General features: G+C 31.2%; 1 protein-coding gene across 1 annotated transcript in view; it reads right to left on the reverse strand.

Annotated features, from left to right (window-relative positions):
* Window positions 1–26,879, reverse strand: part of LOC145329626 (uncharacterized) — a 264,384-nt gene that overhangs the window by 226,006 nt on the left and 11,499 nt on the right. The window contains exon 7 of the mRNA XM_080173938.1: window positions 26,648–26,855. Within this exon, the coding sequence (XP_080030064.1) occupies window positions 26,648–26,855 (208 nt within the window). The remainder of the gene's footprint in view (window positions 1–26,647; window positions 26,856–26,879) is intronic.

Consider the following 26,879-nt stretch of genomic DNA (forward strand, 5'->3'; position numbering starts at 1 on the left):
CTGAGAACCGGTTCTAATCCATCGGATATTGGTCGGTTTCGAATAAATACGAGAAATAGTACAAGTATTTTTTTATTTTTAATACTTTAACAATGGCTAGAAGAAATGCCGCCCAGCCAAACAATGTTTTACATCTTTGAATATAGCTCTCCAAAAAAGAACCTACAAAGTTAAGTGAAAACAAAATGATTAGGGTCAAGTGTATCCCAAAAATAATGCAAATATGCATAAAATATTTGTAATACAACTTCAATGTATGTTTTCGAATTAAAACCATCTTTTTAGAGAGTAGATTGAACAATTATTTTAATGTTCTAATAGTTTTAAAGCTTTACATAAATACGCACAGCCGAAAGCACACATACATAAAAAATATGGTCTATTATAAAATATGTTATAGGTAGTAATTGGTATAAATTTAAAACTAAAAAAAATTTCTAGGACCATTTTTACTGCTTCTGCTTTAAACTTTTTAAAAATCTTCTCGAGTGAATCAATCTTTCTGACAAAATTGTTCAGATGGACGTAAGGACAAAGTACAATTAAAAGCAGTTCTTCTATCAAACTAAAACAAACATATCAGCTCTGTATTGTTATTTGTGGCTTGTGAGGTCTCAAAGGAATGCGCAATGTCAATATCTGCCAAGTATAAAAAGGTTTCAACGTTACACATCTTTATATGTAAAATAAGACATCTGCCATACTAAGACATTAGGAATTATTTTCGCCGGTTGGGAAAATAAATTTTTCACTTATGGGTGGACTGTTAAATAGACACCAGAGCGTGTTATTTCTACCAAAAATATAATGGTTGTATCTCAGCATAAGAGAACATAACAAAATACAAAATACTTTGATTGATAAAAGTCCTAATTCCTTGTATTAAACTCTAAAATATACAAGAAAGAATGACTAATATTTTCTAGATGCATAGTCCCTTATATTTGTGAAGAGTACACACCAATACTTTATTTCTTGTGTATATTTTCTCCATGGTTCTACATTATTCAGTATAACAAAGCTACTCCATAACCCAAGAACGTTCAAGGGTGAATGGAAACGGATTTTGTCTCCCCACAAAAAAATATAACCCCATTCCTGTGAAGCATCTTTAATAATGTTCAACATTCAATTAAAGTATATGTTGGGTATTGACCTGAAAAAAATTGTATCAATTTAATTTTTATCACCACTTGGCTACTAGAAGATAAATGAAGTTGCAGTGGTCATGTTTGAGCTGGCACATTGTCAATCTTTTGATAATAGAAAAGCAAACACTTGATTGGTGGGCCTTTGTCTTGATGTTCTTGATATTCTTGATATTATAATCTATTACTAGCATCTAGGGCTCTGTAATCAAAGAAGGAAAGATAGGTCATACAAAAAAACTTTAAAAATTAGATATAAGATAGATAAAACTATCTCAAGGGCCTTAAATAGAAAACACTACTGGTTTAATGCTTTGCAATACTTAAACAGACAGACAAAAAAAAACTTACTATTTCTATAGAAGACAAAAGATTTACTGAATTGTAGACGTTAGTCTAGATATGAATAAACAAGCTAGAGATTAAAAGTAAACACGAAAAGAAAAGGTAAAATATTTAATATGCATGATATTTATACTCAACCCCCCCCCCCCCCCCCTAGCATAAGCTAAAACTACCTATTTAATTTTTGGTGTCCTTGCGGTTCACAAACAATTATAATTAGCAAATTTCTTAAGGCAGTTGTGTTGGTATGCTGTTCCGATTTTATTTATTAAACAAAAAAAACTTTTTGGGATGATTTTAAATAAATGATTAGGGCAATTAAATCCTCTCGAGAGAAATGGTCCAGGCAAAAATTTTAACCTTTAACCCTAAATGATACGGACTAAGCCACTAGTAAAATATAAAAAGTAATTGAAAAAATCTTTCACATCCAATTGGGTGTTAAATAAGATGATATATTGGCTCTCATCCTTTCACCAATGTAACAAGACATAATCTTTGGTAGTTTTAATTGATAACCCCATTTTTCCAGTTGAAAACGGTGATGCAAAGCAGTGGTTATACAATACGGAAAATATAAACATGTAAAAAGCAATCTATGTCTTACACTAACCGCATCCGTTTGTTGTCAGGTAAATTAATATTGCTAAGAAAGAATCTCGGCAACAACAACGTCATAACTAAAGACGTTATAAGATACACGATTTTAATAGTTAGAGTAAGGGGGGATGCCTTGGCCCAGAACAGACGTAACTTATTACAAGGGCATGCACTTATTATGCATTTTTTTGGGAAAATACTAGTATCTAATGTAAAGGTCTAGTCCTACGTTGTTGTGTATCTTTGACAGTACAAATATAAACGTATTCATATTCTTTACGTTGTCTTTACAGGTTTGTTTTTCATTGAAACCTACCTCCAACGATCGACGATTTTGGAAAGTATTACTCACTTAACTATTTTAGCGGGAAAGTGCGAGCACCATACAAAGCTACAAAGCTATAAAAATGAATTAAACCATGAGATCGGTCCTTTTGGTCTCTACTTTAATCAAAACCACTCCCACCTCCATCCTCGCAATTGCTCAACCCTACAAAGATCAAACGAGATGAAGAAAAACATTGGGAAAAAATCCAAAAGTGGAGTTTCAAATCATTATAACTAGAATTGTCTTTCTTAGTTACAGTTACTTGTCAGGGACCAGGGAATGATATTCTGACAAACAACTCTAAAAGAAAATTTCCCCACAATCACCTTTTCCTTCCCTTCTTTCCCATCCCTCTTCAGTTTCATAACAAAAACAAATATACCACCAGATACTTTACAAGGTTTCGTGATATTTTGTAGAAATGTTGGTTAGACTAGCAACCCCTGGTTATTGTGAAATTAAGAATCTCCTAAAAATGCCTAAAATTTACCCAAAATCAAAATAAAGCTTCCCTGAAAATTCTTCCCTTTTAATTATCTTAGAAATAGGATTTAAAAAATCAAACATATTCTAAGTTAAATGTTAAAGTAAAACCAAAACATCTACAAATTTTTCCATAGTGTTTTATTAAGGAAATGAGAGATGGAAACAACATCTCTCTTTTAATGATTTTTCCTTCCCTATTACATTCTTTACATTACAGACTTTTCTCTGCCCCTTTTCTTAATCAGAAAGTATTTTTTGGAATACTTTTCATCAGGCATTTATTATTCTTATCAAATTTGGGTTAGAGCAGAATTCCACACATGTAATCTACTCAAATTAAAGGGAGGGGGGGGGGGGGGTTAGTTGGCATACCATTTTCATTCGAATTTCATAAATGACATAAATAAATCAACTTTAAGACACAACGGCAATTATTTCAGTCTATCTCCACGACAAAGACCAAAAAAGAATGATTAATATTAAAGTTCGAATTACAATTATGAAATAAAAATTATCTTATTCCCATTAAACCACATTAAATATGCCGTATAAAACCCTACGCCTAGCCTTAAAAGTGACTTTTTCGTGTGTTTCTGCAAATAGACAAAACTACGAAAAGATAACTTTCACAATAAAACGCAAATATAATTGTACCATGTGATTTTTATGTTCACCCTTTGAAAAATTAAGTTTAATAAACAATTCATAAGAATGATGCATACCTTATTGAAGCAAAAATTTTCATTCTCTACAGGCCAGATAATTATATTTTTCCTATTCCTTTTTTGCAGGTTTGTACGACAACTGGTGGGATAATAAGTTACCCAAACATACGTTCAAATGGACCGAAAAACAAATGAGTTGGCCTCTATATCTTATCCATTTCTTGTAGCGTACCTACTCTACAATTTAACTGTATAAACGATCGTTATCATAAATGTAAACTGGATAGTAAGGGGGGGGGGAAGTTTGTACACTTATAGGAAATGAAATTCAGTACCAAAGTTTGGGAGGGTCGTATGGGCTTGTTTTTAAAGTTATCAACCTAATTCTTTTTGTAGGCTCTCTTATATGACTTGATATACACGGAAAACTTTGAAAATTGAATTTCGGTACTTTCCTTCTAGGGGCTTGTGGAGCAAAAGACCCCCCAAAACACTAAAAATATGAGTTTGACCTTATTTTTAAAGATATCGACCTGATTTTTTCTTTATAATACTTTTTTAACATACCCGAATCAACGAACCATTACAGATTTCATTTTGGGACTTTCCTTCTAGGGGCTTGTGGAGCAAGAGACCCCCAAAACACAAAAATATGAGTACTGGGCTTATTTTTGAAGATATCGACCTGATTTTTTTTTATAATACTTTTTTAACATAACCGAATTAACGAACCATTACAGATTTTATTTTGGGACTTGCATTCTAGGGGCTTGTGGAGCAAGAGACCCCAAAACACAAAAATATGAGTACTGGGCTTATTTTTGAAGATATCAACCTGCTTTTTTTTACATAAAAATAATATTTAAACATAACCGAATCTACGAACCATTACAGATTTCATTTTGGGACTTTCCTTCTATGGGCTTGTGGAGCAAGAGACCCCCAAAAATCATAAAAATATGAGTTATGGGCTTCTTGTTTAAGATATCAACCTGATTTTTTATATAAAAATACTATTTTAACATAACCGAATCTACGAATCATTACAGATTTCATTTTGGGACTTTCCTTCTAGGGGCTTGTGGAGCAAAATACCCCAAAAACACTAAAAATATGAGTTCTGAGCTTATTTTTTAAGATATCAACCTGATTTTTAAAAAATAATACTGTTTTAACATAACCAAATTAAGAAAACATTACAGATTTCATTTTGGGACTTTCCTTCTAGGGGCTTGTGGAGCAAAAGACCCCAAAAACACTAAAAATATGAGTTCTGAGCTTATTTTTTAAGATATCAACCTGATTTTTAAAAAAATAATACTGTTTTAACATAACCAAATTAAGAAAACATTACAGATTTCATTTTGGGACTTTACTTCTAGGGGTTAGTGGAGCAAAGATTCCAAAACCACTAAAAATATGAGTTCTGAGCTTATTTTTAAAGATATCAACCTGATCTTTTTAAAATAATACTTTTTTAACATAACCGAACTAAGAAACCATTAAGGATTTCATTTTGGGACTTTCCTTCTAGGGGCTTGTGGAGCAAAAGACCCCCAAAACACTAAAAATATGAGTTCTGAGCTTATTTTTTAAGATAACCTGAGAACTCAATTCATTTTGTTTTGGAGGTGTTATACCCTACTTTCCCCTAAAAGGAAAGTGCCAAAATGAAATTATTAGGGCTACCTAGTTCAAACATGTGAAAAAAGTTTTCATGAAAAAAATCAGCTCAATATCTCTAAAAATATTTTTTGTGGGTCTTTTGCTCCACTAGCTTCTAGAAGGAAAGTACCAAAATGAAATCTGTAATGGTTTCTTAGTTCGGTTATGTTAAAAAAAGGGTTCCTAAAAAAATCAGGTTGATATATTTAAAAATAAGGTCAGAACTCATAGGGTAACGCGGGGTAAATGCGGTAGGGGGGTCTAATTCCAGTCACTCGACCAACTTTTTTAAAACCGTTTTTTAACGGTGTTCTAAACGTTTGCGAGAGATCTTCAGAAAAGCAAAGTTGTAGTTTATTGCCTATACTTTCATTTCTTACTTCAGATATTACTTTGTCAGATCACTCCTTCTATGATTTTTTTGCCCTCAAAAAGTTGCAAAAAATTTGCAAAAAAAAAATTTCAAAATAGGCCATGTTCAATCTAAAATTGTGAAAAAATGGTAAGTCCTATTGACCCGCGGGTTTTTGTAAAATGAAAGATATGGCATTGATTTATCGTTTGCAATTGGAGGCGTTGTTCTAACTTGATTTTTTCATAATTTTTTTTTCGTCTCAAAAATATGGTCTATTCCGGTCACTTTTTTTACTTTTTTTTTATTACTGTATTTATAAATTTATAATACCCTAACTTTTTTTTTCAGGTGATCTGGAAGCATGAACAACCTCAATGCATGACAAAGGCTTTAACCTTCCCTTGCCTGTTGTTAGATGTACATTATTAGTCATTTTACTGCTTGTATTATGTCATGTTTTGTTGCCTAAGCTTTTCAAATTGTAAAGACATTTAAAATTTTTCAGACACATTTTTATAGTAATGGGAAGAGTATATCACCCAAAGGAACGCCTTAAATATTTGCCTGAAGATGTATCAGCTGCATTGGCTCATGTAAGAAGGGGTATGTCTAATAGAAAGACCGCTAGAAGATTTTAAATTCCATATGAAACTCTTGCATCTTTTTCGTATAAGAGGGTGTTCGCGATTTTTGCGCAGTTTGGATTTTTTATGTCAAATCGGCTAGGATTAAGCTAGAAAGGTGTTTAAGGTGTCTATAGAAAGCTCTTTGCATGTCCTAACAAAAACTCCCCAGGATATGGGTTCTATCTCCAAGATTTAGAGTACATATTCAAAATTTTGCATTTTCAAAATTCCTGTTGCATAAAATGTGTTGAAATATTAGAGTTAGACCCCATATCATTTCGAGTTAATTGTCAGGCATGTAATTTTGCATCTTTAAACACCTTAACCACCCTTGTAGGTCAATCCTAGCCAATTTGAGACAAGAAAAATTGTATCAAAAACTGCTGTCAAAACTGGCAGGATTTTTAAAATTAAAATTTTTTTGGGAAAAAATCACTTTTTTCAAGAAATTCCAAGACCTGCGAATCAGAAATTGCCTCTAATTTATGTATAAAGCTTAAAAAAACCTAATCATATAATAAAAAGTATGATTTTTTTTTAAAAGTTTGCATGAAAAAAATTGATGTTTTTTTTTTGCGATTTTACCGACTTTTTTAAAATGGGGAAAATGTTGTCAAAAAATTGTCTGATCTGCATGCGACTAGTACTGTTAGAAAGCTAATGACCTCAGCTTTCTACTCATAGTTTAAAATTTAAAAAAAAAATATTTTAAGGGGGTGTTCCACCCCCCCAAAGTCAACTGACCGAAATAGCCCCACCGGTGGGGCTATTCCGGTATAGGCCAACCGCCGCCCTTTAAACCGATTTTTGACCGACTTCTAGTTGCGAGATCTTAATGGGACCAAGACAGGCTTCTTCGTTATTGCCATATCGTTCATTTGCACTCTTAAAAACCGGAAAAAGTTTTTGGGAAGTATGTTTTTTTTTAAGTTGAAGAAAAAAATTGACCGGAATTACCCCGCGTTACCCTATTTTTAGTGTTTTTGGGGTCTTTTGCTCCACAAGCCCCTAGAAGGAAAGTCCCAAAATGAAATCTGTAATGGTTCGTAGATTCGGTTATGTTAAAATAGTATTTTTATATAAAAAAATCAGGTTGATATCTTTAAAAATAAGCTCAGAACTCATATTTTTAGTGTTTTTGGGGTCTTTTTCTCCACAAGCCCGTAGAAGGAAAGTCCCAAAATGAAATCTGTAATGGTTCGTAGATTCGGTTATGTTAAAATAGTATTTTTATATAAAAAATCAGGTTGATATCTTTAAAAATAAGCTCAGAACTCATATTTTTAGTGTTTTTGGGGTCTTTTGCTCCACAAGCCCGTAGAAGGAAAGTCCCAAAATGAAATCTGTAATGGTTCGTAGATTCGGTTATGTTAAAATAGTATTTTTATATAAAAAATCAGGTTGATATCTTTAAAAATAAGCTCAGAACTCATATTTTTAGTGTTTTTGGGGTCTCTTGCTCCACAAGCCCCTAGAAGGAAAGTCCCAAAATGAAATCTGTAATGGTTCGTAGATTCGGTTATGTTTAAATATTATTTTTATATAAAAAAAAGCAGGTTGATATCTTCAAAAATAAGCCCAGTACTCATATTTTTGTGTTTTGGGGGTCTCTTGCTCCAAAAGCCCCTAAGAGGAAAGTCCCAAAATGAAATCTGTTATGGTTCGTTAATTCGGTTAAGTTAAAAAAGTATTATAAAAAAAAATCAGGTCGATATCTTCAAAAATAAGCCTAGTACTCATATTTTTGTGTTTTGGGGGTCTCTTGCTCCACAAGCCCCTAGAAGGAAAGTCCCAAAATGAAATCTGTAATGGTTCGTTGATTCGGGTATGTTAAAAAAGTATCATAAAGAAAAAATCAGGTCGATATCTTTAAAAATAAGGTCAGAACTCATATTTTTAGTGTTTTGGGGGGTCTTTTGCTCCACAAGCCCCTAGAAGGAAAGTACCGAAATTCAATTTTCAAAGTTTTCCGTGTATATCAAGTCATATAAGAGAGCCTACAAAAAGAATTAGGTTGATAACTTTAAAAACAAGCCCATACGACCCTCCCAAACTTTGGTACTGAATTTCATTTCCTATAAGTGTACAAACTTCCCCCCCCCTTATTTTACCATAATGAAAGTGTGAAAATTATTTATGGCCTACTTTTTTTTTATAGTTTTTAACATATTTTAACCTATCACACAAACATATCATAACGTGCAACATGTAGAACAATTTGGACTTCCTGACAAAGGTTAGGCAATCAAAGAGTTAGTTGCTTGTAGGATCACTTTATTTGCAAGATTTAGTTCCGAGCTAAAACAAAATAAGATTTAATGATGTATCCCGTCCTCTGTAGGTTTTCCAGCATTATTCAAATAATGAATTGCTGCCAAATTAATGGAAACTATAGAGTATATTTTGTTGAGCATCCTTGGTATAATATCATCCTTGTATTAATAACCATTTCACCTATAAAAATACCGCCTCACGTTTTCACTTAAGTAAATGATACTTTTTGAAGGGTTACAAAATACAAAAAAAATAACAATATTCAGTTGCCGCATCCACTAAATATCCAGGGAAAGTATGTATGTCTAACGGTAAAAATGAACCGTCAAAAATGAAATTAAATTACTATGCAATAGATTAATGTATTATGTAACTTGGCTTTTTTAGCTTTTAGTTTAAGAAGTATTTTTAGTCGATTTTAATTTAAGCTTTCAATAGAACCCTAAGAATTTATGCTTAATTGAATTATTTAGTTATAGAGTGGCTTAGCGCTGAACAAATAATCTTTTGGTTGATACCACATTAAAACTCCCCTTTCTTATTTTCATCTCATTCCAACGCGTTGGAGTTTAGATTCCTGTGTGTTTATACAGTAAAGTCAACATTTAGTATTTAAAATTGGAAGCGAAGAAGAATTGCACTAAAAATAAAATAAAGAATAAGAACCATTCCTGTGCTAAGCAAAGTTTAGGAGCTACATGTTAAAATGTCCCAACTGACTTAAAACTTGTCTTGCGAGTAAATCATTAAAACTTGAAGTATTCAATAAAAATGCATACTTTTTTAAATTCTAATTTGCGCGGCTTGTGTTTATTGTAGAAAAAAGCCATGCATACATTTAAAACCGCTATAAGCTTAGTTTAGCAGCTACGTGGTAAAATGTTCCTATTGATTTATAACTTGACTTGAGAATAAATCATTAAAGATTAAAATAAAGGGTGTTTGAAATTGAAACTTTGAAAAATAATTTTTACTAAAAAAATTATATCTTAAATAGAAATTGAGAAAATCACATTTCCCCCCTAGCGTTACGGACTTAAAGTGGAGACAATCATAGAGAAGCTTCGCTACTAAAATAGAAATTTAAATTCATTAAGAAATCTAAAACATCAGGGTTTGATTTTTTTGCTGATTTTGCATGAACACCTTAGTCTGAGATACCACATGAAGATGAAAAAGTAATTTTAAACTTTTTATGGTCGTTTTAATTGGATGACACTGAGATAAAGGGGTTATGGAAGGAAGGGGATAAAAAGGGATAAATATTAAAAACAAGAATAACTAAATCTAGTGCGATAAAAGAAAAATAAATTACTTACTTATTCTTTGAAAATTAAATGAAAAATTATTTTCCATACTAAACTATATAAGTTGACTTATTCTTGTATGTATTTCAACATTGTTAGAGGATTTACAATTTAATTTTTAAAAAACCACGTAAAAAATTTTTATCTCTAATTGTAATTTTAATAGTTTTTATTGTTATTTGTTTGTACTAATTTCAAGCTATAAATAACAAGATTAGGTTTAAGAAAACTAATTGTGTCTTTTATTGAATAAAAGCTAACTGTCTCTTAATCTATTAGATAATTAAAAGAACGATTCGATTTAAATTATGATACTTTTAATATCCTACAAAAGGCAGTTTAGTTATTAAAATTTTACAGCAAGACACAGAGAGACAATCTTTCTTGTGAACATCGTTTAAGAGGTCTTTAATGTCAGACAAACAAACAAACTAAAAAGCTATGAAATAATAACATTTCTTCTTTTTTCATCTCATCTAATGTACATACATTAAACACAATTAAAACTTGAAATTAAAACACATTTATCATAATAAGGAAAAAAGGGTGAGAAAAGCAGTTTAGAAAACAAGAGTGAAACTTAAACAAAAGCGTAAAAACAGTAGGTATGTAAATGAACCCGAAACATTCAGTCTAGATTTAAAAATATAAAAGTAATAAGATCTCTGTCTGTCTGTACCGAATGATCTCGCTATCCGCTCAATCGATATGGTACGATTTAGCTTCACATAGGCCCTGGAAAGGTAAATAACTATTATGGGGAAGGATACAAATTCAAAAAAAAATAGGGGGGTGATTTTACTTCTTTTTGAAACTAATAAAAAATATGGTTGGCTTGAAATCAACCCCACACCACCTCAAGATCCGCTATAGGCATCTAGGGGCGTAGCCGCTAGTAGAATATAATGAAATAAGACGGTTGGACAAACAAACCCGAAATTTAGAAATATTTGCTTATTAAATAAGAGGGAGAAAAAAATTAAGCCATTAAAATTTATAAATGTCATTTCTTCTTAACGATATCCAAGGGTGACTTTTAACACATTTTTTTTTATTAAAGATGTCAAGGAACGAAGCAGCTCTACAGTTGTCATTTATTAACAAAGCTTGATATCTGTTTATATATAGGCTAGTCTGATTTAAGAAAAACAAAGAAATGTATTATGGGAGCATAGTTTAAAGTAATACGATGTCTTATTGTACATCCTTAGAATGTGTAAAAGATAAAGGTATTCAAGAAAGAGATATCAATTCTTATATAAAAGTGACATGCCTGTTTGTCTGTACCGAAGGATCTTGCTAACCGATGGACCGATATGGTTCTCATTTAAAGAGTAGCATCTTATAGGTCCTTGTTTTAGTAAGGGGATCGACCCACCCCCCTTCTACCCAAGTGCCCCTAGAGGCATAGCCGATAATATTTTTAATTTCAATTAGTAATAGTTGATAAATCCTTCATAACAATGCACTAAGCAATGGAAAACTTTATCCTTGTTTTCTCACATCATTTCAACAGTTCTTTCAATACAATAAAAAGTTTCAAAATAAATTAGACGCTTGTTTTCTAAAAATCTTTAAATCATCTTGTTTTCAAAATCTTCAGTTCATTTAAAGGTGGATTTTAGTCAAATCATTTTACTGCTTTTTTGCCGCCTTTTTAAATTCTTATATATTTTAAAAGCGAGGCTTTCCTATTAACTACGTCTGTACACTTGACTTTTTAAAATGTGACTGTTGGGTCTTTTTACATGAAAGAGTAGTATGATTATTATTAAATCTATCTTATTTAACGCAATTTTTATTCAATTTAAAGGTAATGGAAAGTCATTTAGATTATTTTTTTGGTCAAAACGTTTTAAGCGCAGCTTCGATACAACTTTTTAATCTTACACTTTTTGAGCTTGAATTTAGATAATTATAGATGAATTTCTACTAACAAAATTGACGACAAAAAGGTTAGTACTGCTATAATTGATACATTAATTTACAAGATTCTTCGCTTTTTATGGGTGATATCTCCTTGCTATACCTAAAATTACCCAATAGGAGCAAATTTCAAGTTTTAAAATCTCAAATTTCCTTTTAAGTTTAAAGTGCATATTTGGCTCTATTATAAAAGCTAAAAAACGTCTTTATCAAAAAGTAATATACATGAACAAATTCTTAAAAAGAAGAGTAGTGTAAGATATTTTCAAAGTGTAACTAATATTTGGGTTCAAGAAATAGAAAAAAATTAAGAAGAGATAGGTAATAGTTATTTCTCGATGATACGATGATACGATATAATACGATGCTAGACATAGTTTTTTCGTATGGATGAGAACCGGTTCTTGTTCACCGGATTCGAATGAATACGAAGTTAACCCATAACATGCTTGCAGGATTTAAGACTACACTCGGTATGCTAGAGACGTTAAAACTGGTATATTGATACTATGTTATACTATGATATAGGAGTAAGATGCTTGTCTTCATTCTTAATCATGCAGAGTTAGGACACACAAACAAAGATCGTGCTTTCAGGGAGAAGATTTTCTGTTGTATGTTGCTATCCCAAACAACTCGGGAATCAAGATGACGTTATATTGACAGGGTATTTTGCAAGACTATGAAGAAAGAAAAAATCTGCTGTTTTGAAAACCAGTTTGAAACACACTTTTCTATTCATTTAAAGTTTTATGGCTTGCAGTAAATTAACCAATAAACCTTTCTGGAAAATATTCAAATTCTCAACTTCCAACATACACTCTTATTCAACATTCACGAAGTGTTTTTTTTCAGCTGTTTTTTCTTTATTTTAGGAGAGAACGCATTGTAGTAAAGACTGCTTTCTTGTCTGTCCCCAAACAAATATTATTTTAGATTTATTTTGCTTGTTGGTCATACCTTATTCCTGGTATTAATGTCACGCATCTATCATAGCAGCATGAAGTGTTTATTTACTGAATATGTCTTTCGAATTTTTGGAATATGTTAACAGAGATATAAATAACGTCAATCACTAGTTAGGACAAAAGCTTCCTTATAAAACAATGATGGTAAAGCTTAAAACCTTTTATAAAATAAAAACTTACTTGATAAACAAGAACCAGTATGTCCATGAATATTTGATCAGCCATAAAAAGCTTGAACAGCTTCGACATAGAAAATAGTGAAGTAGAGTTTTTAAATTTGGATTATGTTAAGCAGACTATGGCAGAGCTTGCTTAACTTGATCCTAAAATTGACTACCTGTTTTTTTTAAATTATCAAAAATCAATATTTACTAAGGCTAAATCATATTATAAATAAATCAATTAATTTAAGGCTAGATTTCTCTGAAGTAAATGTTCTGTCTAATAAATAATGCTTAGAAAAGGTTTACATTGGCAGTGTTAGGTAAAAGTATTAAGGAAAAAAATCATTTATATACTAAGATAAAAAGGTATAACGTTGCAGTGTTATAAAAAAAGAGCGTTTATTAACTTCAGTGTATTTGATCGTAGCACAGCTGCTTTACAACAAAGGAACGTCTGTACGTCCCGGCCTACATCACACCGTTTGAGGAATCAAAGCCATAGTAGAGATTAAACGCAGTTTTCTTTTACAATTTAAATACTATTAATATTTTTTCAACGTTAATAGTGAATACGCCCCTAGAGTCCTCTAGGAGCAGTTGAGGGAAATGGGGTTTGGGTCGACCCTCCACTTTTAATTTTAGTTTAAAAAAGAAAATGTAAAAACAAATTTTGCTGAGAGGGTTGAAGTAACCTTCCCCAAAAAAGTTAGAAACAATCCCTGGACCTATAAGATTCTTAACTGTAAATAAAAAAAACATCGGTTCTGCGGTTGGTAAAATCCTCTGCTACTCACAGACGCATATCCCGTTACTTATACAAAAGGATTATAAGAATGGTGCGCTAAAATTGGCCTTGATTTTATTAATATACTAATCTCTTCCAATGCAATGTATATAGGAGGGTATAAATGTGTAAAATACCCCCCTGAGACAAATAAAATCACACCTAACCCTCCGTAGGGATTACACTAAATAAAGATTAAACTGTAGTTATGGCTTTTAGAGTTTTTAGAAGCGTAGCCACTAACAGTTAGGTAGGTTATATGGAAGCATGTCATTTTCTCAAATTCTATCAAAGATAGATGTGAAAAACTTTGACAATATGCTACAAAATTCACTTGCTTCATACATACAATACACTGTAGAATTAATATTGAAGAATACAATTTTCTAGGATTTTATCAAAGATGATAGGTGTCTTGTCAGGGTTAACATTTTGGGCGGGCGGTTTTGGTGGGCCGCCTAATATAAGGTCCTTTTGGGCAGTTTTGGGCACCCCCCCTTTTGGCAGAGAAAAAGTGGAGGGGGTGAAAAAAGAGGGTGATATCCTTCTACTAAAGTAACAGGATGTGTGTCTGTGTGTTTGTACCGAAGGATATGATCTCGCTAACCGCTGAACCGATCGGGTTCTCCTTAACAGGGTAGCTTCTCATAGGTTCTGGGAAGGTTTATAACTATTTTGGGGGAGGGTACCACCACCCTCCTAAGAGAAATCGCCCCTAGAAAAAAATCACACAATAATAAGTCTCGGTGTGGTTTTAGGCTATTTTATATCCTTTTTATATGGTTTTTACGACATTTGCCCAAAAACCCAAAACCCGCCCAAAACCCTTTTGGGCAATTGGGCCGCCCAATATCAAAAAAAGTGCCCTGTGTCTAGTCTATGTTTGAAAATGATCTCATTTTAAACTCATCTCCTTTTTATGAGGATTTTATCAAAGATAGGTGTCTATGTTTGAAAACATTCTCATTACCTATTCAAAATCATCTCCTCTTTAATTTTCCCGGTTGCTAGTAAAGATAGCGTCTTAAAGATAGCCATTACCAATGATAATCTACTCTTTTTTTCTACTTCTGATTAAGATAGATTTTTTTACTTTTTGTGATTTTTACCAAAACCAATGATCATCTTTTCTATATATCAATAGTCTTTCTATATTTTGCTTTATCATAGCACGTGATTTTTAAGGTTCGTGTTATAATATTGATGTTATTATTCCTTTTCATGTGCTTTTTTTCTCATTCATTTACTTACCTCACTTTTTAATCAGTAAGATATTTTAGTTATATTTAAAAAAAACTTAAACTTACCTAAAATTTAAAAAATAACAGTTAGTAGGGCATTTATTACAAAAGGTTTTTTTTCTCGTATTCATTCGAATCCGGTGGATAGGAACCGGTTCTCATCCATACGAAAAAACTATGTCTAGCATCGTACTATATCCAGCTTTTTACGAATATAAAAATGTACCGGGACTAAAAAAACTGGTTTTAATCTTATAATTGTACATTCTATATCCGCGGAAAGCGGTTTATAAATACCTATTATCGTATGTTTGGCTGTAGTGTTTCCTAATCATAGGCATTTTTCATTAAATTAGGCGGTATTTCCGTTTCTAGCTAGGAGCGTTAATTTTATTTCATTTGTTCATTCAGTTTACAGTCGCTATTTTTTTGTTAGTGCAGCTACTATGTAACTAAAACACCTTAATGTACAAAAACTATAGTTACCATTGAAACTAAACAACAAAACTAAGTATCTTAAAGAACACTAGGGACTTCACCTCAAACCTCTTTGGGATTTAGCTGAAAAATAACCTTTTACACATGTCAAATTGTCATAGGAATCACCATGTCAAAAACATATCAAAAAGTTCTAGAAACATATGAAAATTGTTTGTGAAGATATTCAACAAATTACTAGAGTTACAGACGCACAGGCACACCCAAATTGTTGAAAATCTTGAAAAACACTGAAGTAGATAAAGATAGATTGATCATGATTTAACGGAAAAATTATGTTAGATTCATAAATCAGCGTTCCAAAAAATATTTGTTTTACGTTACAAAAAGATCATAAAAATATGTTTTTCACAGAAAAAGAACAAAACCAGGTGTAAATAGCAAAGCTAACAAAATCGACGAAAAAAGACCATTGAACTACAATACAGTACATATTAGAAATGGCATTATATATTGAGTCAGTTAAATGTCTATATGACAATCACAGAGTAATTTGCCAATTATGTATTGCTATCATAATTTATTTTTATCAATTCACATTTTACATATTTTCTATACAACCTTTTACTCGGGATATGGATAAAATGAAAGGGAATATTTTAAATTCAAAACATTAGCTAGGCGCAAATGGAAGTGAAATTTGGCATCCCTGATTAAATATGAAGTCTATTATGGTTTCTAAAAGGTTCCGAATATTTGAAATTATTCATCAGATGATTGGAAACTGTTGAGGTGTGGCGCTAACTCAGCAAAAATATTATTTATTTATAGCAGGGTGTGGCTTATGTAACGTTATTTATTTAATACTTAGCATTTTTGCCTATTTATAGAAGTCTTATTTTAGCAATGTAATGAATAATTATTGTAGCAGCAGGTACTTTTTTAAGAGTCTTTACGTGTTACACTGTCCGAGTCGACCGAGACTCGAGACAATTTTATGAGTTGCAGGAAATATTTTACGAAAATGTTCCTTGCTCTAAATAGTCCAGCGGAATGTTTTCTTATGATATCATAATGTTGGGCGAGTAATCATAGATGATAATAAAGTATTCATGCAATACAAATATTATATTTCACTAACAAAATAGCAATTCTTTTAAATCAGGTCCTTTTGGAACTTTTCTCTTGTGGGAGGTAAAGTGGCAGATAAGAAAAAGAAGGTGGGAGGGGTTGTCTAAATAATAAATAAATAAATGCTTCTTTAAACTTATACAAAGCTTTCCCTAAAAGAAGTTAGAAGAATTCTACCAGTTTAGTGTTTATATCTTAAATGACATAAATCTTTACTGTTTTTTTTCTTGAAAATCAGAACAAGCTTGAATGTATACATAAATAATAAAAATCAATCTTTTAGTTTTGCTTTTTCTCACTTATTTTCTAGTTTATATGAACACTTTATGATTAAGATGCCGTGGGCTATAAAAATTTCTTGATGATCGAACAATACCATAAATAAGTAGCAGTGTTTTCACAATTTAGCCAACTTAGCAATTTAGGAAATTAAGACAACAATTTTAGAAGTAAAGCAATCAATATAAAAACATTAGTTAATCTTAATTGTTGACTTAGATCAATAAATTACTAATATCAATTAATAATGGACCACTCGCAAGTTACATAGAGAAAAAAAGGGATTTTAAAAAAATTTTCTGTATGAACATCAGTTTAAAAAATGATTCGGTCATATCAATTATTTTTTCATTCACCTGGATAGAAAGATCACGAAAACTGTGATTGGCAAGTTTCTATAGTTATGGTAAGTTGATAGATTAGAATACAGTTTTAACCTTATATGGGAAACAAATATCATAATAATAATAAGATATCAAGACTATGAAACCACTTTTAGGAAAGAACTATAACCCTTTAAAGTTACAGCTGATAATTATTCTGTTGTTTCCTAATGGTTTTAAATTTTTAATTAATACTTTAGGAATGTTTTTTTAACATATAGGGTCAGTACGAACTCCGAAATCTCATATTGATGAAAAGTTTAATTTATCAAGGAGGGAGGGGGGTATCCAAATGTAAATTACACTAGTACCTAAAGTTTTATAACGACGTTATCTTCTTCGTTTGATCAAAAACTTGAGGTACTTTTTATTTAAAATTTGATTGGTTCGTTCCAAAGTATAGTAAAGTAAAATACTTTTCAACAAGTAATAATAATCTACAGGAGGGGTAATTCGAAAAAAAATCATTAATAAAAAACCATGCTTATTCTACCTGTGTAAAAAGTATCTGAATATGAAAATACATTGAATATTGAAAATTAATGGTTTACTTTCAACAATGTCTTATTTATACAGAAAGCAGGGGTATGGATAAAGAAGTTTGCTTGGTTATCCGTTAGTTGCCGAAGACAATGGACGAATAACTTATTTACATTAAATCACATAGAAATTTGTTTTTTAAAAAGTAAAAAATCAACATGTTTAAAATGGACGTACGGACATTCTGGTAATGATTATAGAGTTGCTACGCTTTCTAAATCGTACCTAACCATTAAAGGAATCCACATGCAAAGTTTGAAATCGATAGGACAATTCTAACATGCCTTAATTATCGAAAAAAGCTATCCATCACGGACGGACGGACCGACCCTAATTATAGAAAAGCTTTGTTTTTAAAAATAAAAATTATGGTTACTGCTGCTATTATGATTTCACAGGCGTGACAATCAACAGCGATTGTGCAGGAAATGCCATAGCCAAAAACAGGCAAAAAACACATTTACTTGCAGCATGGATTCTACAATCGTGGGGATTGACTTCTTATAGTTACGACATTCAAAGTAGTAAGGTTTTTTTCTGAAACTTAAATCTCAATAACTACTGAACCGATTGAGTTATCTTTTTAGGTAACCTCTTTAAATCTCTTAGAATACTGAGCCCCTAGAGACTAAAAGCTTAGCTGCAGTTGCCTAAAAACCAGTTAGTATGAACAAGTAGAGTGTAGGTCTTCGGTCAAGGTTTGAGTCAGTAAAAGTCTATCTTCCGTATATATATCCATATGTCCCTGGCGTTGGCAGACTATAAATCAGTTTATATGGATATTATGATATTGCAAGATGCGTTTACAATACAAAATATTATAGAACATTTCATAAAAAAGGATAATCTTATTATATAAAGTACTAAGCTTTTTTGGTTTGTAGTGGAGGATCTCACTAACTACTAAACCAATATGGTTCTTCTGTAGAGGGAAGCTTCGTATAGGCCCTGAGATGGTTTTAGGCTATTTTATTTTTATTATAACTTTGGGTATGGTTTTAGGCTATTCTTTTGAACTTCTATATCCTTTTGAATTTAGAGCCCTAGATGCTAGGGACGCAGCTGCTAGTATTTTACATAAAATCTCTAGGGGCGCTATTTGGATGGTGGGGAGGAAAGTCGATCCTTCATTTTAAGTTTTTGAAAAGTGAAAGATATGAAAAATGTTTTTTTTCTAAGGGCGGGTGAATATTTTCTAGGGAAGATTTCTCTTGGACGGTTCGAAGGAAATATTACAAAAACAATACTTTTAATATTAATTTCTAGGTATCTTACTATTTACCTAAATATTAGAAACTCATAAACATAAGATTATAAGCACTTCTCAAATAAAGAAAAATTCTAAATTCTTTTTAGTATTGATTTATGGTAGATGTTTCTAAATCAGTGTTAACACAAAACTAAGAAAAAAACATTGAAAATTCAAAATATTTTATAAATGATTTTGAGGAAAGTTAAAAAATTTAACTGCATTTAAAAATCTATTTGAACCATCAGAAGTATAAGAATAACAGACAGACAGAAGTTTTTAATTTTAAGACAAGCAAACAATTTTTGTAGTGGTCTTTTAAGAGAACCATTTTATTCAGGTCCCTCTCGACATGTGGGCTAAAATATGGAAGGATATTTTATCCCCAGAAAACCTAGGTTGCCTCAAAAGAAAAGTGTTAAGTACTTTTTATAGATCTTGTTTTTTATCCAATTTGAAGAAAAGTTAAAAGTAATATTCCCTAAATCTTTTAAATTAATATCTGACCTTTTTACCCTCAACCTCCCCCCACCATAAAAAGGGTGATTGTCCTTTGTATTTTTTCTTCTGATAAACTTTCCCTGCTTTAGCTGGTTGGAGGAGGTAAACCCATAGGCTTCATACATTAAGCCTTATCATTAGAGGACACTTTGGTTTGGAGATTTGTAAATCTGGCCAAAAATATTATATGAAGCTAACTTAAAAAAGGACCATTCTATAAAAATGGATATAATAAATGTGGATATTATGACAGGGGAGATTTTGTCGTCAACTTAGGTTGTTATAATAGTTCTTATTTATTGGTCAGTTCATTTCTCAGAAGGTTAAGATGAATGGGTTTAAAGGGGAGGACGGGAAGGGGGGAGGGGTGTATCATTATGTTATAGTGCTGGAAGTATAAATTTATTAGTAATTTAGCAGCTGAAAATCTGGTGCAATATCCAATTAATTTCTATAAATAAGTAGCACAGCAACAAAAACTACTGAAATAGAACAAAAATACATTGAGTTATATATACAGGGTGTTTTTTTTAATAAGACAAAAGTATTGCTTAATATAACCCACTTGCCATTGACAGAAATTAATAATCTATATCTTAATTTCTTCATTGGGTTGAGGAGTTTTGTATAAGAAAAAAAAACTTGGCGATTTTCAACAAATCATACCTTAAAAACAGGTTTTTCCAAAGTACCTATTTTTGGAAGATTTTTGGATCATGACCAATTTAAAGGGTGTGCTAAAATGCGTATATTTTTAAAATTCAAATTGCGCGGCTAGTGTTTATAGTAGAAAAATGTTATGCATATCGTTAGAATCGTCATAAACTCTTGTTTTTGGGTGTTTAAAAAATATTCCTGTGCTAAATGTAATTTTGGAGCTACGTGGTAAAATGTCCCAATTTACTTAAAACTGTTCAACCTTTCTCACATTTTCCAACGTAGCTTCTATACTACAAATAGCATGAATATGACACAAATATTTCCAAAAAATAGAGTTTATGACAATTCTAACGGTATGCGTAACATTTTTATACTATTAACATAAGCCGCGCAATTTGATTTTTAAAAATGCACGCATGTTAGCCTACGCTTTAAATTGGTCATGATCCAAAAATCTTCTAAATATAGGTGCTTTGGAAAAACCGTTTTTTAGGGCATAATTTGTTGAAAATCGCCAAGTATTTTTTTCTTATACAAAACTCCCCAACCCAATAAAGAAATTGAGATATAGATTATTAATTTCTGTCAATCGCAAGTGGGTTATATCAAGCAATACTTTTGTCTTATTAAAAAAAAACACCCTGTAGTTATTATAGTTTTCAAGAGACATCATGTTATGTTAGAGCAAAGCTTATAAAACAAACGTACTGACAATAATCCCTTGCTTTAAATATAGCCTTAAAAGTGTGATTGAGATCTCAAGAAAAGAAAGGCATAGCAACTTTGTTAAGGCGGTCAGATAAACTTTAGTTCTAGAGTAGCGGCGCTTCTGATTTGTCCGTCAGTATCCCATTGTGTATTTGTACAGGGCCTGGCCATTAACACAACATTTACAATTTAAGAGTTGGATTAACATTTACACAATTTATTTTAGTTTTACGAACTTTAAACACATTACATTTAAGTTTAAATCTTTTATTAATGTTTATTTACATTAAAATCGCATTAAAAAAGCTTAAAGCTCAACTCACATCATGTAAAACAGTTTAGTTGTTAACAATTGCTCTAACTGAACATTAACCTTTGGAGTTAGGGACGAAGCTGAGAGCAAAAATTATTATTTTACAATAATGTCAAGTATCCACTTAGCATATATTGATGAATACCACTTTTTATGTTGAGATAAGACTAGAAATAATAATGGAAATCTATTATTGATAAAGGCGAAATTATTTTTTTACATTAATTTTATCTTTGTCTGCACGACCATTGGCAAGGGCAGATAGATCAGAAATCCCTGTAACAATATGGTATAATCTAAGAGGCTTTTCAACATAACAAACACTATAAAAAGAATAGTGAATAAATTTTTCAAAATGTTGATTTGCATGGCATAGGTCATTTGTTATCGAAATTTGAAATAGTTAATTAATGTCTGTACATTAGTCTGATTTGTAAGATTTTCTCGATGATGTCATCCTTGTTGTCTTGATTAAATTGATTTCATAGTGTATATGAGAACAATTTAAGGATAGGTTTGGTGATTTTGTTCGGTAGAAATGTAAAGGTTTCGTGATTTTTTTCATTATTCTATTTTTGATTTTCATAAAATATTTGGATAGATAATAGAGAACAAGAAAAATAGTTTAATTAAATAAAAGAGCGAAAGATGCTTACAAAAGTTTTCAAGATAATATCTATGTATATATTTGAAAGTTAGATATAAAATTGGATAGGTATATGAACATATAAAGGTTAAAGCTAGGCAGTTAAAAATTAGGTATAGAAAGATAGATACATAAAATATACTTTATGGTTGCTACCCTTAGGGGGTAATACGCCCTTATACAATGTATCACCATAATCTCCCTTAAACTTCAGGTTTTAGGATGCAGGGTAGTGGTTAGGAGTAACGCCATTAACCCAAAAAATAAGACACCAAAAATGGAACCAAAAGGGATAAAGAAAGTGAAATGTTTGGACACTGATGGTTTGTTCAAATAAATCATAATTTGGCAAAAGACCTTGATTTTTTTAAGTCAACGAATAAGAGAACTGTTTATATGTATCGAGAGGAAAATATAAGTTATAAGTCTATGTAAGGTTAGGTTATGTTAAGGTTTAGAAGAGTCCCACAGGATAATGGTTCTTTCAAACAAATCTAGTTTCTTTAATAAAATATCTATTTACTAGCGGCTACGCCCCTAGAGGCCTCTAGTGGCACTTTAAATGTTTTTGTTTGTTAAAGTTTCTCCGATAATTTTTTACGTACGATACCTCTTTATTTGACGTTGAAGTCTCCCATAATTTTTTTAAAATTTCAATTTTTTAGTCATTTTTCTTGGGAGGGTGGTAGTACCCTCCCCCAAAATAGTTAAAAACCTTCCCAGGGCATATGAGAATCTACCCTGTTAAGGAGAACCCGATCGGTTCAGCGGTTAGCGAGATCCTTCGGTACAGACAGACACACAGACAGACAGACACACAGACAGACAAACATCCTGTTACTTTAGTATAAGGATTAAAATTAACCATAGTTATTAGCTGCTGCATATCTCCTGAATGGCCAAACCTATAGTATTTTGGGGACAGATTTATACCATAGATAATTAACTGAAAACTGGTCAGACATTTAGATAGCATCTAAGGAGTGGAGGCCTTTTATGAATAACTTTTTCTGTCTTGTTTACTTAGTAACTGAATGAAATTTCCATATTTTCTGGTTAATGAGCTGCTTTTGTTATTTAAGAAACTGCTAAAATTTAATGCTTTTGTAATAGGAAAAATATTACATTTTGTTAAGTTAAAGACAAACTAAACAATTTAAGTAATTAAGGATGAATCTCAGTCCACACCACGTCATTAAATAAAAACGTACACTATTATATTAGAGAGTAGGGGGAATGCTTTGGCCCAAAACCATAATCAAAGGGTTAGTTGTCTTTATTAGTTGTTAGGGATGTTAATGCATTTGGACCTACTTCGTTATTATCAGAAATATTAACTGTTAAAATGGATATAGAAAACCTACTTAACAAATTGGAAAATTTGTCGTCAATTTAGGTTGCTAATATGGACCTTAATAATTAGTCAGTTCGTTCATCCAGTATGAGGGGAGGGGATAAAGTAAAGGGGGTGGAATGGGGGGGTATTGCTATTTAGCCCGCCGCGAGTATCACTTTTTTACAGTACATGAAAATGTGATACAACATCCAAGTAATGGTATAATGTCTGCTGTCTAAGAGAAAGTCTTAAAATGTGAACTAAGTATAATATTGTTCTTGTTAATTCTTATCTAAGAAAACTATCTACCTTTTTTCCCCTAGCATATTCAATAGTTCTAGTGTTTCAAACTAAATTTTAGGTCATTTTTTAACATTTTTATTAGATCAACGAGTTTTGGAGTTTTAGGAACTTAAGAGGGAGGGGTTTAAAGTACATATTGTAAAATTTCTTACACTTTTCACTGTAAAATAAGATATCCTTATCATAGCTTTTCCTTATAAATGTTATTTTTTCAAGTTCGCAAATAATATCATAAGGAGCTGGTTTGTTACTATCTAGCGTGACGCCAAAAAAAGCCTTTAAATACAACTGGAACCAATAGCTAAATTAATTCGAAAAAAAATGTATCGTAATTTCAGCTGATTTTGAAGCCAGTCTAAGTAAATTTTAAGGTAGCCCTACAAAAAATAGCTGAAATTAGTATATTGTTTTCGAATTTAATTCGAATGTTGTTTATCTATAACTGCTATAAAGGACAAATCTACATATAATATTGGGACTTTCAATTAAAGGCTATAGGTACAATAAATGATTTAGTTTTCTGAAATATAAATGTTCCAACGGATCAATAAAAATTTAATAAAAAGATGAACAATCTATTCAATAATTCAGTAATGGCAACGAATTAAAAGTAAGATTTTGTTGATTTAGCATATTCTCAAAGATTTTAAAATAAAAGTTCATGAACTTTTGGTGACAAATACATGGCCTTTTCTTCAAGTTTAGACATAACATGACAGATTGTTAAAACTTAACAGACAAACTTTCTTTTATTTGTAACATAGCTGCTATTTAATTTACTTTGTATATAGCGCATTTGGAAATAGATTAAGACAACTTAAGGTTAGGTTTAACAAAGCTGAAAAGAATAATTTTTCCATTACGGCCTTAACGTAAGGATCTTTTATATCCGTTTCTCTGGTTAAATGTCAATAAAAACATCCACGAAATATTATGTTAACATTTATTTAATGTATACTGTATTTCATTAAAAGGATGATATCATATTTGTCCTTGTTTTTCAATTAGTCAAACCTTTTTTTGTGGCATACCTATGGCAACATGACAAAAACCATTAACAAAATATATAAAAAGAATTAAGATAGACAGATTATATTTAAGATAAATGATGCTCCTAACTGAATATATTGTTAACAGGGGTGTGCACATGATTTTAGCAAAATGGAGTGGGGGTTATTTTAAAATTGGTACAAATTTTCAACCAATAAATTACTTTTATCTCATTAAATGTGTAGAAATTTAAGTTTTCGTATTTAATAAGTCTACTTCTTCTTGAGGAGGGGTCAGCCCCCCCCCCCCCCCCCACAAAACTCCCCATTACAAAGCCCTTGATTGTCAAGATTAATTTGGATAAACTCTCAAGATATTTTTTTATCACTATAAAAGGGGGACAAAAACTGTGAAAATGCTAATTGTCATTTAGTTCACTGAAAAATTTAAAATAGAATGAAAAGCTATACTAACAGTTTAATAGCTAATTATAAAACTAGCTAAAACTAATCCTTGAGTCACGGACTCAACAATGATACAGTGCAGTGTTTTAAATAAAATGGATGATTCTATCAATTCGAATATTAAAATTCAAGCATTACCGAGTTATTGAGAGGAAAGGGACCAAAATAATATTTTATTTAACTATTGTGTGAGAAAGGTTTTTTTATAATTAAGATCTGTACAAATACTCTACAATTTTTAGATCATAATAATTGCTTCGCCCAGCGCCTCTAGTAGGGAAGAACGGGAAAGATCAGAAAAGTTATAATGACCCATACAAATTAACAATAACTACTTCCCTAAACAGTACAACCCATCTGGACATTCCATTTCCAAGATATTTAGTTTCTGATAAATAACCTGACTACTTTAGATTATAAGATTATACTTAAACATAACTTGAAACAAATAGATTAAACTTAATAAATATATGTCCCAGTGTCTGAATATAATTTGATAGTTAAAGCAAAAAGCAAATGCTCTTTTGATGCTGCGTCATTTTGGTTCACAGAGACAACAATTTTTTCACAACATTCACGGTTGCCGTTACCATAAAAATCTTAACCATGTTTTATTAACAGTTCCATTGAACCTAAAGAAAAACCCTCATTTTGTTACTAAAAACTAATGAATGCATGATTTAAATTAAGAGCTATTTATTAAAATCTTATAAATGACAAGGCTGACAAATCTTTACTTTAAAATATTAAAACAAACAAATAAATAAGGCAACCCTGTATATAATTGGTGCCCTAGTTTTTGCGGCATAAACGTTCAAAATGAGACAGCATCACTGTGGGGTTTGGCATTGTGGCCCAACAATATAGGATCCAATTAAAGAAAAATAGGATTTTAAGTCATTTTGTCAAAATAAAAACATTTTTGTTCAATTGAAGTGAATAAGTGTATGTTACTTAGAGATAAAGATAATGAATCGAAAATATCTATTAGGACCAATTAATCTTCGAGTAATATCAAAGTTATCTCTTCATAAGATGCAGAAATCACAATTAGAGTTCATCAAATATTATTATTATTATTTATTGCAGAAAAAGCGCTAATTTTAAGACCATAATAGGTAGTTGAAAACATTCTATGAAAACTTTATATTTAGCAAATTTAAAATTCCCATAGCATAAAAATCCTCGAATGGCACTTTTCTAACACTTTCTTAAGTGACAAAAGTATATTTTTGAGAAGGAGTAGATTTTGACAGACATGGGGATGAAACCTTGTCATCAAATTCAAATTTGTAAAACAACTTCTTGTTTTATTTAAAATAGCTCAAAGGCATCCTAAATAGTAAAAATACATTGATATATCATGTCTAAAATTACCATTTAATGACGAAATAAAAGTTTTTTTCATTATCTCAGATAACTATACATTCTGTACAAATTTTTACAAAAAAAAAGCTTCCCTAATAAGCTCAACTAATTATTTTTTTTTTAAATTACAAAAACTTATAGATATGACTTTTTATAAATCCTTTACAATAACTCATATAAGATTTCAATTAATTATCTTTGAATTTGGACATGTGTAATTTGCGCAATCCAATACGCGAAAATATAATTTTTTGTCAAAACTATTAACTAGACAAATAATATTTTAAAACTGAAATGATAGGTAAATTCAATGATACCGTGTTAAATCGTCCTAGAAAAAAGTTATTTAGATGCCGACAATGCAACAGAGAATATTGTTTATGCCTGTCTCTTGCCAAATGACTACAAAACACAATTATTTTATGCTTTTTTATTGGTATTGGCTAATTTACTCACCGAATTAGGAGAAGTAGGCGGGATAGAGCTGATCTTCTGCGCAATAAGCTGAAGCTGGCTGTAATACCACCTCCGCTCTTGCTCCTCACTCTGCAGCAGAGACAACAGATTCTCTCGTAAAGCTTTCAATTGTTGCACTTTTTCAGGTAAAGTTTTTGGTTCACTGGATTGGTTGGGAATGTCCTTTGGCGTTGAGGTTACACAGGACCTGTAAAATGATTCTTTAGGTTGA

The sequence above is a fragment of the Acartia tonsa genome, chromosome 10 (assembly GCF_053477335.1).
Source record: "Acartia tonsa isolate MP-2025a chromosome 10, ASM5347733v1, whole genome shotgun sequence".
Lineage (NCBI taxonomy): Eukaryota > Metazoa > Arthropoda > Copepoda > Calanoida > Acartiidae > Acartia > Acartia tonsa.